General features: G+C 43.6%; 1 protein-coding gene across 1 annotated transcript in view; it reads left to right on the top strand.

Annotated features, from left to right (window-relative positions):
- Positions 1–11,073, top strand: part of EFR3A (EFR3 homolog A) — a 56,739-nt gene extending 45,666 nt beyond the window's left edge. The window contains exons 20-24 of the mRNA XM_081111107.1: positions 4,101–4,192; positions 8,782–8,830; positions 9,874–9,977; positions 10,479–10,528; positions 10,910–11,073. Coding sequence (XP_080967233.1) covers positions 4,101–4,192; positions 8,782–8,830; positions 9,874–9,977; positions 10,479–10,528; positions 10,910–11,015 — 401 coding nt within the window. The 3' untranslated portion in view covers positions 11,016–11,073. The remainder of the gene's footprint in view (positions 1–4,100; positions 4,193–8,781; positions 8,831–9,873; positions 9,978–10,478; positions 10,529–10,909) is intronic.
- The last annotated feature ends 4,179 nt before the right edge of the window (positions 11,074–15,252 follow it).

Raw genomic sequence — 15,252 nt, 5'->3', positions numbered from 1 at the left:
ACGTTGTGAGTTAAGAATATGCTTTCTTCTATGCACTATTTATTTCCTCTGTTCTTGTCATTGACCACAGTAATTCTGCAGTGCTTCCTGGCAAAACTGCATAGTGTCTTACAGTCAAATTTTACTTTAGATACTAAAACCAAACAGTACCTTCCGCCTTCATTTTCACTTGGTGATTATATAAATATTAAATTTGGTAGAACTAGTTCTTCCTTTGGGGAAACCTTTGTTGTATAAGAGAACTGTTTGAGTTAAGTTAGGTGGTTTTATGGAATAATCACTAAAGGTAGCACAATCTTTATAAATACTTATCTTTTTGTATAATGTAGATCCAAAATACATACATTTATTACAAAGATAGTTGTTCGTAGCATCTGAGATGTTAGCGAATTCTTTTGCATTTTATTTTATATTCTGTGCTATACAAGATTTTATTCTGCATGAGTTCCTTGGGGAAATAAAAATGCTAAGAATAAAACAGTAGAGCATTGTAATTTAAAAGACTTTAAAAATATTTCATTCTTATTGTGTGGCTTTAGCTCTCTTTCCTTCAGGCAAAAACCCTCCTAAGCCCAGGCACAAGTACGAAGGTAAACCCAGCGTCGGTCTGGCTGCCCTTCCCCCCATCCTGTAGGAGAGTAGCTTAATCAGACCTGCCTTTTAGAGCGGGACCGGTGCCTGCGCACCTTCTACACCTACCAGTTCCCTTATGATTTTGCTCTGCCTCCCCATAGCCGTAGTTAATTTGCACTGCTTCTTTCCTTCGACCCTGATCCTTTAACTCTTAACAGTTTTTAGTGAACATTCTGGTGCTTTTTTTTAAACAGGTGGTTTGTTCTTTTCATTTCTTCCCATCCCTGAAAAAGCTGTATTCCTTTCTTAATGCCTCTCTATCACTGACTGGAAGAATTCCAAACATTTCAATACTTGGTTATATAATGCAGCAGTCAGAGTGCGAGTTCTCTGATTTGTAAAGATGGGTGGTGTACAGCAGTCTGTGGTGCGTGTGCCCTGCCTCAGTGCAGAATGCATGCTTCTTGTGAGACAGTCAGTCGGGCATTGTGTTTTTCTTTGGCTCTATAACCATCAGGTGATAATTTTGAAAATTAAGGGGTTTAAGAACATCATACTGAAGAAAAAAAACCAAAACACGTTTAGTTTGTTGTGTGACATAGATGTGTGTGTGCGCGCGTGTGTGTGCATGTGTGTGTGTGTGTGTGTGTGTATTGGAGGTAGATATAGAAATAGATATACATATATACACTACCATCATCATGATAGCAGCTGCCATTTATTAGGCACCTGCTGTGTGCTAGGCACTGTGATGTGTACTTCATGTTCACTTATTTATTTAACCTTTAAAATAGTTCAGTGAGGGAGGTAGCATTATCTTTGTTTACAAATGAGGATAGGAAGGCTGAAATTAAACAACTTGGTTATTACTTTTTATTCCATGATTTTTGGTTGGTTTTTATTCTATAAATAGAGAGGTTGCCAAAAGTAGATTTACAGTTGTGAGTAATGCAAAACACAGTTTATTCTTACATTATAATTTACTAGTTATTTATTTATATTTATTTCTTTGTATTTTAACTATAAACCTACTTTTGCCCCACCCTGTATGCATTAATTCTGTGGAATTTTGCGCTTTTCTATAGGACCAAAACATATCTTTGTAAGTAATATCGGCATTAAACTGTGACATTTTGAGTTTTGTGAAGATAAGTTATTTGTGAAATTTTGTTCTCCCCAGTCAGCTCTTTAATAGAATCTGAGTATTATTTTAGCCCAGGTCGCATTTATGATTTAGTGTATACAGTTTGAAGACAGTTTCTATATCTAACTTTTGAATAACCACAGGAAGTTCCATGTAATGCAGTTCTGTGCCACTTGCATTCAGACTCCTTTCTCCCTTAGCCGTCTGGGTCAAGTGTGTACGCTACGTGTGGGTGCACCAGGTGGCAGCAGAGCAGCACGGGAGGAGTGAGGCTCAGCTCTAAGCATTGGTTCTGAAATCCTGCCCCTGTTCAGACCTGAGGATATGGGAGGGAGGCGGTGGAAAATGGAAGGGACGCAGTCAGCAGTGTCTGGGACTGCCCCAGCCCCCGTGGGGGAGGGAAGCAAACGTCTCCCAGGCTGTGTGCTCAGACTCTGAGATGGCGGCAGGGCATTCTCTGGAGCCGGAGGGCAGGGCGGTCCAGGAGGGGGCGAGGCTGCATCTCAGCAGGCATGCCAGGCAGCGCAGGAACAGACACTCTGATTTAGGAACAGTACGTTTGTGCAGATGGACAAGGTGCCGGCTGTGCACCTGGGCTTTGCTGCAGCCCTCTAAGCAGGTGACTATACAGGTCAGACGCTCAAGGATATGTGTATGGTTTCCCATTAAAGTTTATTTCCTTTCCTTTTAAAACTTTGACTCTTTTTCTATCTCCTCAATGCTTCCCTTCTGTTCTCACTGATTTTGCCCCCACTGATCCCTTTCCTGCCCGTCCCTCTCTTTCCCTCTGTCTTAGGTTTCAGTTTGACTCTCTCTGCAACCCCCAGCCATCGTATGTCAAGCGAGGCATTCTTCTCGTGCTCTTGGTGAAGTAGGCTGTGTGTCGCTCAGTTTGCGTTCTAGTGAGACCTTGGACATTGGCCTGCTTGGAGGGTACAAGCAAGTTGGCATGATAATCACATACTATTTTGTAGTGGTTCCATTATATTTGCTAATTTATATCAAAGCACATGATCATGGAGGAGAAACAGAAAGAATGCAGTGTCTTAGGTGAGCTCGCTACTAGCCGGCAGTAAAACAGTGACCTGAAAACTCGCAGAACTCGGTGCAGGAGCAGTTGTCATGTGGAGCAGGTGCTGGTTCCATCCCTTGGCCTTCATAGAGCAGAACCGAGTGACTCCTGCATGACAGACCCAAATTCGTCGGTCATTGCATTTCTGGAATTGGGGGGGAGATGAGACACTAACTCCGTGTCTGCACAAGGCCCAGTGGGGGTGGAAGGTGACAGTGACTGAAGGGAAGACCAGTCCTAACTGAGAGTAAATTTTCGTAGCTAGAAGAAAGAGGGGTACGTGATAGTTAAGGTTTTTAAGGAAGTGATATATGTGATTAGGCCTGAAAGATACGAATCTTTGGGGCAGGGGGGTGGTCCAGGGCAGGGAATGAAGAGTTCCAGGAGAGGTCTCTGTCTGTAGGAAGGTATGGAAGGCAGGTGAGCTAACAAGACTCAGGTTGTAGGAAAGGCACTCGGACTTGAACACTAGATCAGTCAGGAGCAGTGGAAGTTACTATGTAAGATCTGACGAGAGGCCCAGAGCGCCTTTTTAATTCATCAGGGGAGGAGTAGAATTGCTTGGAGAGCAATGTGGTCAGTGCTTTGAACAGCTTGTATCATGATGGAGGCACATAGGGACAACTGTACAAAGGTCTGTTCTCAGTCGAATGGACTGGGCCGGTGGTTCTCAGTGAGTGATTTTCCTCATCCCAGGGGACACTTACCAATCCGGAGGCATGTTTAGTTATCACCACGTGCTGCTGACCATCCTGCAGTGCGCTGACAGGTCCTACAGGTTACCTGGCCTAAAATGCCAGCAGTGCCACAGTGAAGAACGCTGCCCAAGTTAGGCTGTGATGGCACAATCGCAGCTCCTTACTGGTTTGAAACAGGAAAAAATTTCCTTGGTGCTCAGATTCTAACTGCGTATCTTCCATATAATTGCAATCCTACTGTGTGCCCAGAAAAAGAGTCAACTACCAAATTCGATTAGTGGCATCAATCACTACCTTGGAAGGCAACCCGAGGGAGAGGTGGTCAGTAAGAAAGTAACTGGTTCATTATCCTCGCCTCCCTAGTCCGTCACTCTTCCCCCTCGGGAATAAAACCACGGATAATCAAAGTGGGATTAGGAAGCTAGAATGGCCCAGGCTATAAAGTGGCTGCATCACAAAATGTGTGGGTCTGAGAACAGGTGCCTTGTATATTTAGAAAAAGCAAAAAAAAACCACTGTCTTAATTGTCTGAAGTGTTTTGAAACCTGAAGCATGTTGTTTATAAATGACACACCATTTCTTGCTGGCATATAACAGGGGGCTTTTTTTTTAGATGAAGATCGACTTTCTAGAAGAAAAAGTATCGTGGACACCGTGTCCATTCAGGTGGATATTCTACCCGGCAGCCTCCCTTCGGACGACGTGGTGAGTTGCTGACAGTTTGTGCTCAGTGCTGTCTTGGGATAGACATCAATTTAAAAGAATTTTTTGCCCTCCATGCTTTCAAGTAGGAGCAAATGTAACTCTAATTACCCCCAAATCAGCAGTTTTTATTGTAGTAGAAATTAATCTGATTCAGCCTGGAACGAACTTGTAATGTATTTTACTAAACTCATTTTGGCTATTTATAAAGATACATAATGTAACATGTATGATACTAGGCTTTACAATGTAACTTAGTGTAATAACAGGAACTGAAAACAGAACCAAGTAAGATTTTTTTTATAAGAAAGAAATGTCACTTAAGACCTATCATTAAATTAGGAGGCCTTTAGATCCTGTTTTTAAAGATTTATGAAACACAAATTATGAGAATAAATGGAAATAGATACTTCAGATGCTCACAACGTTAAAACTTTCAAAACTTCTTCTGTGAGGGACATTTTTTTATCACTTTAGAAAGTAAGTGTAATGAGCATAGCGTTGGTGAGGCTGTCTCACTGACCTGTGTCTTAAGGGCTGGGCCTCACCTGACCCCTCAGAGATGTAACGCTCTCCTCCTGTCTCACTAGCGCACGAGAGTGTAACCTCCCGAGTGGTAGGAAGAAGCGCAGCCGCACTCTCTGGACTTACCACACAGTCACCAGGGACTTTTTGATAGTCGAGTAAAAGTGCCGCAATGCCAGCATGCCAAGTCAGCCTCCTCCTTGGTTTATCCATTGTTTGCCTTCCTAGGGACTTCATTGTTCTCATTTGTACAGTATAAATCATTAAAAGAATATCCATCTAAGAAAAGGGGAAGGAAGTTGTCTGAATTCATGCTTTCTCAGCCTCCTCTTTCGTCCCCCCTCAGTCCCCGCCAGTTAATTTGTCCTCAAGAATTCAAACGGTTTGGGGGCCAGGGTTCAGTTGACTAACATGCATCTTCTGTGCTGTTCATCTCCCCATCGGGGAGAACTAGTCCATTTCATTAAGAAATTGTCTGCAGGGCATCACGAGGCAGTTAGTGCTCCTTGTGGGACTCGGGGCTCTGAGGTTGGTTGAAAGTTTCTTGCCAATTTAAGGCTCCAGAAAAATCATCTTCCCAAACTCACCTCTTCTGAGCCATTTTAATTTCTGTTCTCCTTGCTGGTGAAGAGGGTATCTTACTCGCTCTGTCTTGTAATGATTTTGAATTTGGTGCTGTTACATTTTGAGGGAAGAAAATCATCTTAAGCCTTAGTTTATACACTTTATTTTGTCAAGAGTATAACTTATTTTATCGACTGGTATTACTCCATTTTCCTTTTAACTGTATTTAAAGATACATATAAAGATACATATAAAGCCCTTCAAACTGTTACAAACAGTTCTTCTTTGAGAAAATGAACTGAAAAGACATTTGCATAAAGGTCGAGGGAAGATTCTTGAACATGAACTTTACATTAATCCATTAATATATTAACTTGTTAAAGACCCTTCTTTACTGTGAGTCCAAAGTCAAACAAGCCTCCCACTGAGCATTTGAGAAGTTAAGTAAACTGGTTACTAAAAGATGTCCTTGAGCTGGTTAGAGTTTCAAACCCATTGACCGTTATGGAATCTGATTTGCATATTAGGAATGATTGTTCAAATACCAGGAGACAAAAGAAATTACCTTCTAGGCTAGAACTAATTACATGGTGAGGGTAGGAGAAATTTGAGTCAGTTAGGTATTCACCAGTTAATGGTGTAGCAAAATATCAAACCATGAACAAGTACATTAGCTAATAGTGGATCAGTTAAGAAAATTGCTCATTTAAAAACAGTTCTCTAATACTTAATCAAAATTATTTGAAATTTTACATACATAAGCTCAGTCTTCAGATCTAACTAATATCTGCTTTTAGATTTATAACTTAAAAACAAAGTCAGAAGATTGTTTAGGTGGAGATCATAGCAAGCTTGTGTCTTCTCTAGATACAACTCACAGTGTCACTATAGTCTGTTGAGATATCTGGTCCACTCGAGGTATATCAGTTCCAACATTTGCCATTCAAACCTTAGCTTACTGTGACTCGCTTTTCTAACAATTGCCTTATTTATCAGTATATACATGTTAACTTTTCCTAAAACTCTTTAATTATTTCAAAAAGATAAATGGCTAAAATGTAATGGAGGTGTGCCTGCCTCCTGAGATAAAATTACCAGTTGAGTAATAGATTCAAGTGCTATAGGCATGACTTTTGACCTCTAGTGTTCTCTCTGAGCACTGTAGGCATGACCTTTGACCTCTAGTGTTCTCTCTGAGCACTGTAGGCATGATTTCAGTGCATAATGGATGTGAGATTCGAATCACCACTCATTCTTCTCTAAGAGGTATGATAGTCAGTGCTTAATTATTTGGGGGAATGGATGAGAGGGTATGTATACTCACTTTTTCTTTGTACAAAATTAAGCAACAGTTGGCTGAACAGGATTATTGTGTATTCTAGGACAAATAACAGATCTATTTTATACTGGTACATGTATACTCTTGCCTTTTTCCCAATTATAACTGAACATTCCTGCATGTGTGCTAACAAACAATGATCCTAAGGTCAGTAACAGTGGTCAGGGCCTGCTGTGCCGGGTGCCACACAATTACCGAAGTGCCCGTGGAAGTGACCTAGAACTGATTGGAAAAAGATGAATCGCAGATTTTATGCAGGCCCAAGGGTGTTGTACAGTCTAGGTCAGAGCTATAAATCACATGAGGCAAAAGTCATACATAAGAGGAACTGGAAACTCTTCGGGGATGGTGCCTTTGCCTTGTTTTTCCGTGACTCCAGCACGCCAGGTAGAGTTGGAGCAGATTCTAGTTTAGCTGAGCACCAAATGGAGTAGCTGGCTTGTTTTTAGCAGCTCCATTGTATGAAACATATGAATCATTAAACACTATTATAAAGCAATTTTTTAAAAATAGGGTTCATAAAGGGGAATCTGGGGAAACAAGATTGAAGACAAATTATAGAAGGTTTTTATTACCAGCCTAAGGACTTTGCATGTAGTTGGGTAGGAAGCAGGGAAACACTGAAATTCAGGTAGTCGTTTCAGAGCTGCCTCACACAGTCACTGAGAAGCGTGACTGGAAGGGGAGAGCCTTGCAGTCGCCTGAACAGCCCTCTGAGGACCTGGAGTGGCCAGGCCGGGGTGAAGAGGAGGGTCAGGGGCAGCAGGACTCTGTTCTGAAGGCAGAGCAAGTTAGACTGAGAGCCAGTTAGAGAGAGGAGGTTACCAAAAGGGGCAGGGGCAGGACGGCTTGGTCTGGATGCTGGGAGACAGTCATCGTGGCCTGAATTAAGGACAGTAAGCAACCGGGAAGAGGATCTGTGAAGTAAAGCGCGCTGGCTTCTCACCTGTCCAGATGGAACAGGTAGTAAGTGCAAGTCCCTGGTGTTCTCTCCTGGGCTGTGGTGGTTGGTCGGAAGTCCGATCCTCTTAACCAGTTACAGAACCACCGTTTTGTTTTTCTCATTGAGGTACTTGATTGCTTCTAGATACAAATACTTGACCAGCCAGAGCCTCATCTTATATATCTGCTCCAGACATGTAGAACAGAGCCACCGGAGACCCCAAGTTTAATGTGACTTCAGCTACAACCCCGAGCCTCAGTAGGAAGCCGAGGCAGGGGAGCTGTGCCGCTTGGCTTCCGCTCAAGCCTTTGCATTGCAGCCGCGCAGGCGCAGAGCGCAGGCTTCTGCTCTCCTTAGTCTCGCTGCCTTAGACTTAGCAAAGGAAGCCCATGAGCTAAACTTAGGGATGACCAGAGCCCAGGCAAGTACTCACATCCCATTTCTTCATGTTCATTCAGAGAGAACCTAGTCGCTGGATCTACTATCCCTCCTGAAAACAATCCTTCCTGAAACGTGCTGGCACCACCGGGTGTTACTTTCATCAAAAAGCACTTTTCGCACATCTCTGAGCGCTAGGGAGATGGGGGAGCCCCAGTCAGTCTCCGAGCGCTAGGGAGATGGGGGAGCCCCAGTCAGAGGGGTTTCTGGAGCATAAGAGTTGGTGGTGGGCCTTGGAAGATCCAGAACGTGGTCATTTAAGCTGTCGGTGAACTGTTCTCACTGAACACTTTGCAAAGGAGGGATTCTTGCTTTTAAACTGTTTACAGTTTTGGATTATTTTATTTTCGCTTTGTAAGCAGTATGAGGTGCCAAAACTTACAGAGACTAGAGAACTCGTTTCTCACTGGTTACGTGGCTGAGACAGTTAGTGCGTAACCTCTGCCTGGGGTGCTTGCAAGCACTGTGCCTATGAAGCCGTTCCGTCGGGGGGGGGGGGGGGGGAACACTCCGATCTCGTCGCACTTCCCCCACTGCAGCTTGGTTCTACTCAGCGCTGCTTGGGGGCCCAGGATGCGCATCCGCCAGCCCTGTGATAGCCTGTGGACTTGTTTGGGAACCCCTAAAGTACACCGTTGTCACATTTGTGGAGTATAATTACAAATCACGCCAACACAGAGAAGAAAAAATCTTGTAAAAGCTCTTCTATGACTTGTAACTGCATGAAAGTATTATTTATATCGACCTTTCTTAACTATTTTACTTAAAATCCCTTTTCTCCAGGTTAGTAACACTGAAGAAATTACCTTTGAAGCATTAAAGAAAGCAATTGGTGAGATTTTTTGTACTCATTAACTCCCCCAGTATTTTGCTAGTTTATCTTTATCTTAGTGCATGTTTATATGCTGATTTCCATATAAATGTGTAATTGATTTCTTTAGTTACGTTGTTTAGGTTTTTACAATTGTAAAAAATGAGAGTAATACTTTATACCAAGAGAAGTGAAGACCACAGAGTCAGTCCAACCTGGTGTGAAATTTGGCTGCAGCATTTCTAGCTGTGTGATCTCGGGAGAAGGTTAATTTCCTGCCTGGTGCTTTCATTGGTGACATAGCAGAGATTAACGTGACACTGTCGTGCCTGCTGACAAGCATACTCTCACCAATGGCAAACTCGCTTCTCATTGTACTTCTATGTGCCTGTTAAAAACCACTCCGCTTACTTCTCCCAGTACTTCTCAGCGTTTTCATCCTGTTTCTCATAAGTTCATGCAGCCTGCATGCTGGCCACCAAATAAGGGTGGCATCAGAATGCACTGTAAGATGCTTGCACAGTTCTAGAAAAGTCTGTCTATACCAAGGAAAATAATGATCTGTGACAAGATAGACATTTGTTACTTTACTGTATCACAGACTTTGGCTAGACCATACATCGTCTTCAGATAAAAACTCGCTTTCCGGATTGTGGGAGATAGATGGGAAAGGCCAAGCCAGAGTGTTCTGTGCTGTGCCTTCGGTCGCCAGTTGAGCAGGTTCCTCCAGCGCCTCGTCTGTGCCAGCGCGTGGCTATCGAGAGAAGATTCCTCCTTCGGGAAGGAAGCGGTCGTGCTCTGCTGTTTCGGTGGCCAACAGAGCTTGTCTATGAAAAGGGGCCTGTGTAGTTTGAACCCTGAGATTTAAAAACATTTTTCATAAGTGTTGCTTACTAGTCTTAACTAAGACATTTCAAAGCATGTTACACCTTTTGCTTTTTTCCTTATAAAAGTAATCTTATAAATTGTTTCTTTTTGGTTTTGAGATCATTTACGCTTATGGTCATGGGAGGGTCCCTGAAATTCTGTGTTGCTTTAACGGGTCTCTGTAAACATGTGCGTAGACACCAATGGGATGGAAGAGCAGGAGAAGGAGAAGAGGCGTCTGGTGATAGAGAAATTCCAGAAAGCACCTTTCGAAGAAATAGCGGCACAGTGTGAGTCCAAGGTGAGTGACTAAATGCTGGAGGGGCAGGGGCGGAGTGTGATTTGGGGGAAACTTTCTTGGTAATTGGTTGGTAGGCTCCATGTTTAGACGAATCAGCAGAAGACAAGGTGATGTATCAGACAGGGACCGGAACTTCAACGCTTAGATAGCTGTGAAGCTGAACAGTTTCTTAGTGTCACAGAAGCTGACGGAAATGAGAGGTCCCAAGCTGCATGTTAAAGATTGATGTGGCTTTGATACTTTTTTTTGCAGTGGTTTTCAATGCTTTTGTTGGGGATGATTTTGTGTGTCTATTGGTTTGTTTTTACCAGTGAGACTAGGAAAGGAATAAAAGAGAAACTTTATATTATATGAGACAAACAAAACCAAAATATTACAGCATTCTGTACCATCAGCTTCATAGTTACAGTTATGCTTTGTCTTTTAAATTGCATTTGTATTATTACATATGGGTATTTGGAAAACAGTAAATTCATTCTTAACTTTTTTTTTCTTCTATAGGCGAATTTGCTTCATGATAGACTTACTCAAATACTGGAACTCACCATACGGTAAGGGTTGTTACAACAGCAATACAACAACAACAAAATAGGAACGGTTAGCCCCTGTAAACTTGTAGCTGATTATGTTTAAGTAATTACGTTTTTCATTTAGGATAAACAAGAGGTCATACAGTACCTTGTCTTGGTAGGCATTGTCTTCGCTAGCCAGTCTGTTCCCATTTCTTGTCCAGGTGTCTCTGGCTTTCTAGCTGTCCTTTAGAATGTCCCTAGAAGGACAGCGGGTGCTTTGGAAGACTTGCACTCGAATGCTATGTTGAACCAGGTACATTTCTCCTCAGTTCCTCACCGGCTGGGGCAATAGCAGTTAGGACGCTCTGTGACGGGAAGCGCATCTAAGTCACTGTTAACAATGCCCTTCTTCTCTTCCAGTCCTCCGCCCAGCCCGTCGGGAACACTGACCATTACTTCTGGGCATGCCCAGTACCAGTCTGTCCCCGTCTATGAGATGAAGTTTCCTGACCTCTGTGTGTACTGAGTGGCTCAGGAAGACCTCAGCATAGAATGTCACAGCCTGGGAATGCAGGCCGGGCTCTTTACGTCTATAACACACTTCTTGAAAACAGCGTTGGAACGTACATTTGACCAAATGCTTGTTATACCATACTAGAAATTTTGAAACTATATGTGATTTCAAGTACTTTTGAAGATAGATTTATGCCATATTAATTTCTTTTCAGGTTCCTGTTGGCTTTAAAGTGGAGCATGTATTGGTCTCAACGTTATTTCATTGTATATTTTAAACTTTTCTCAAACATTTTTTTTTTTTTTTGAAAATTAGGTCTTCGAGGGTTGAAAGACGTATGAAGTGTCTCTTGTATTTCTTAAACATCTACACAACTGTTTAAGTAGGATTTTTGCTTTAGTTTTGGTTATCTGCAAAAGCAAAAACATGCGAGAGTACGCTAGTCCTGGGCTGCTGACTGCCCTGTGGCTTTTGTCCCTGTGTTTCCGATGTTGCGACAGGCGTCTCTTCATTCAGTTACCGTGATACGTGCGATAGGCGTTCCTCCGCTTGTTTATGGTAGTGATGTTTGTTGAATAATATGCCTAGAATATGACCCTAAAATCAGTCGCATACTTTAAAGTGTCTGGTTCTTGTAATACTGTATTTTCTGCCGAGAGTTTGATCATTCTACGTGAGAGGCTTCGAGCTTGCTCTCCAGATACCGAACTGTGCAATATTTTTTACATCATAAGATGTATTAGTTTACAGACTGCTTTGAAATTATAGTAGTATTTTGCTGTGGCTCAATTAATTAAATGAGATATATATATATTTAGTATAAAAAAGACATTTAAAACAGTTACTAGTTCATCTGTGAAGAGCACACATTTTGATTTTTATTAAGAGCACATTAATTTACATTTTTATATTGTTCATTGTTTTTAATCATCATAGTCAGAAAATTACCAAAACAGACTTTAATTTGTAGGATTTGAACTGTAGCTTATATGCATTTGTGTTTAAGGTTTGTTATATTACATAAATGTTTAGGGTTTGTTATATTACATTTAAAGGGTGCCTATGGTTTTAGCAATCAAGTGTGCTAAGGATTGTCAGTGTAAGCTTCTGTTGGTTTAAGCCACCAAGGTGATGTGTACTCACACTCTACTCACCTGCTGACCGACCCATGGTATCGTCTTAAAGCCACATACATTTCAGTGAGCCCACTACACGGCAAAACGAACAATTGTCTTTGCAAATCTTACAACATTCTCCTAGGACATTTATATAACATAACTTGTTTATAATTCTACCTTTTTTATTTTATTTCTTTTTACATAAAAAATATACATATTAAAAATTGTGACTGAAAAACCAGTTTTGGTTTTGGCGTTTGTTTGTAAAATCGCAGTGAGGAGCGGCGTGCTGCACCTCTGGTTTATGATTGTCTGGGCACAGGCAGTAGGAACAGGAAAAGTAAAGACGCATGCTCAAATGTTTTTCAACATATGCTCCAAAGCACAGCATCTGAAAGCACTTCGCAAGAGATAGTGGTCACTGAACCTCTACAACGACACGCGACGGCCTGGCCGCTGGAGTCCGTGTCCGTGAGGAAGCCCTAGTTTTCTGCTAACAGTGCGGTCACCGAGGGCGCCGTGATCCTATAGCAGCTGTCACTGTATTTGCCTCTTGATCAGCTAAAATGCATCACCATTTAAGAAGCCAAATTTTGTGTCTTTTTAATTTTCTTTTTTTCTTCTGTATTTTTAAAGAAGGATCTTAATTGTTTGCACTCCTGCTCCAAGGATCCCAGGTCTCGGCGTGGTCGATGCGTGTTGCATGGACAGGGCACCCACTTCCAGTCATGCTTATCGCCTTCCTCCTGGTCTGTGTGTAAACTGTTGAGCTGGGTTCTGTAGGGGTTTGGTTTGGTTTTGTTTTGAAATCACAGCAGACTGCTGTGTGCCCTCGGTTGGTGAGCTGGTCTTGCCGCCGAGGGTTCCCTGGAAGCGGGTCTGCCCTGTGGCCTGTGCCTTCAGGAGCCCCTGCAGGCGGGTGTGTACTGTGCTGTCGCTGGGCCTGCGCGAGTGTGGGATTGGTTGAAGGGCACTGTATGCCTATATTTTTGTAGATACTGAAAATTCTTATAAACTGTTACCACTTTCTTTTTTGCTGTAGACAGTTGCTTATATCATATTTTCTTGACATTGAGTAGTTAACATTTAAATGTTCCTCCTATGCTTGTGTTGTCTTTGCTCAGAGTTCATTGTCATTGAAGTTAGTCAGACACGTGCGCACACGCACACGCACATGCACGCACCCTTAATAATTCTGAACCCATTCTCTTTTACAGTAATGCCACACTGTACCAGCGGTTAACTTCCCTCCTCAGAATAGCCCTTCTCTTCCTTTCTGAAAATGGAACTCGTTCGTCTTATTCATGGAAATATATGTTGTCAATGTAACGAAGTGAGCTTTTTGAAATGTAAAAATCCACTCTGCAATTCATATGTGAGCAATAAAACAAAATCAAAATATCGGTGCCTAAGTACACTTTTATAATGGCTATTTTTACATTTACTCAATACATTTATTCAGTATGTTACTGTAGCTAAAATGAGAATTTTTAGTGAAAGTCGGGTTGTCGAGTGGATTCCTCCTCACACCCACTGGGAGTCTCAGACCCGTGAGTGAAGGCTCGTTGTAGGGAGGTGTGGCCAAGGTGAAGGTCACCTGGGAGGTGGGGGGGGGGGCATGGGGAAGCACAGCTGCTTCTCTGCTAAATCTTCAGGTTCCTTTTCAGCCCCGCCTCCTTGCTGCATAAATTACTGGAAACCTCTGGGACCCTCCCGACCCTGCTGGCCTCAGGGACTTCCTTTAGGCTGCAGCAAAGCAGGGCGGCAGGGCCCTGGGCTGGAGCCCGCCCCTGCCACTGCCTGTCTAAGGGCTGTAGGCAAGGGACTGCCCTTGGGGCTTTGAAGTCCTCATCTGGAACATGGTGGGGAGTAAGTCCCACCCTCAGGGCATGTGTATGTTCATTACTGTTCCTCCTCCAGGTGGCAGAGCGGCCTGGGCCCCTGGCGGCTGCCTCCGTCCTGTGGACGCAGGCCAGTCCCCCCACGCTCGGAACCTGTTCTCTAGGTGTGAGATGAGCAGTCGGGGTGGTTTGCTATCTCATGTGCTTTCTTTCCAGCTTTAGCTTGTTGGATCCTGTTACTAGTCTGTCATCTGATAAATTACTAACTTCAAGGACCAGTTCACACGAATGAAAAAGCAGGGAAACGAGCACCAGTCGGCCTCTTCGTTTTCTGTTTGCCTTCGACTTGCACTTTGAGTCAGAGGCGGCCTGTAGGGGGCCCTGTCCTAGTCTGGGTTCTCCTACAGCAGAGCCAAAGGCAGGCTCATGGGCAGGGCTTTCTCTGGGCGTGATCCCAGGGAACCTCTGAAATGGAGAAAGGGCTGGTGAAGAGGATTCTCCGATGACTTGGCCATCACCGGGAGAGGGCAGATCCAGCCTCCACGACAGCCTAAGGCGTCTCAGGAGGAGAGCTCAGGCCAGTCCACCAGGCGATGGCAGGCAGCGTAGCGTGTAGCCTTTGGCTTCTACTCATGGTCAAAGCCCTGTTGGCGTGAATTGCCCATGTTTCTGGATTGCGTGTGCCTGATGCGGAGCAGTTTCCAAGGGGCCCCACGCCTCATCGGAGAAGGTAGGAGGTGTGGCGGGCCTTGTCAGACCCCACTGCCCAGTGTGGCTGGTCAGAGCCTCGGGAACTGGGTGTCACATCAGTGTCTGGAGCAAGAGGTGGGACCAGATGGCATGGAGCTGGCAAAAGACGTCCAGTGTGGCACCACCTTGTCTGATACTTAAGGACAGGACTAAACGTGGAAGCACGCGGTTATCATTTCAAATACCACCCCCCACCCCCCACCCCCCACCACCCCCGTCTTGCTTAATGGGTCGATGAAGGGATTTTTAACCCTTTTCGGTCCAACGTCGAGGCTGACTTGACAGACCAGGCACTAGGAGCAGGTCCAACTTCGAGGCTGAGGTCGACACTGCAAACCGGTTCAACATTCAATCCCGTCAATTAATTTGGACCAGACTGTTTGAATTCCAAAAATAAAATTGGACCGCAAAGGGTTAAAGATGGGATGCCTTTAGTCTGATAGAGAATAACTCTCAGCTAGGAGGTGGGCGGGTATAGTTCCGTTTTTTACAGAATCTGCGTGTGTCGAGCGGTGCTTCATTCCTGGCCTTCCAGCCACT

Source organism: Myotis nattereri, assembly GCF_964212035.1.
Source record: "Myotis nattereri genome assembly, chromosome: 17".
Lineage (NCBI taxonomy): Eukaryota > Metazoa > Chordata > Mammalia > Chiroptera > Vespertilionidae > Myotis > Myotis nattereri.
Note: the sequence above shows the minus strand (reverse complement) of the source record. Positions and strands in the feature narration are given on the sequence as shown.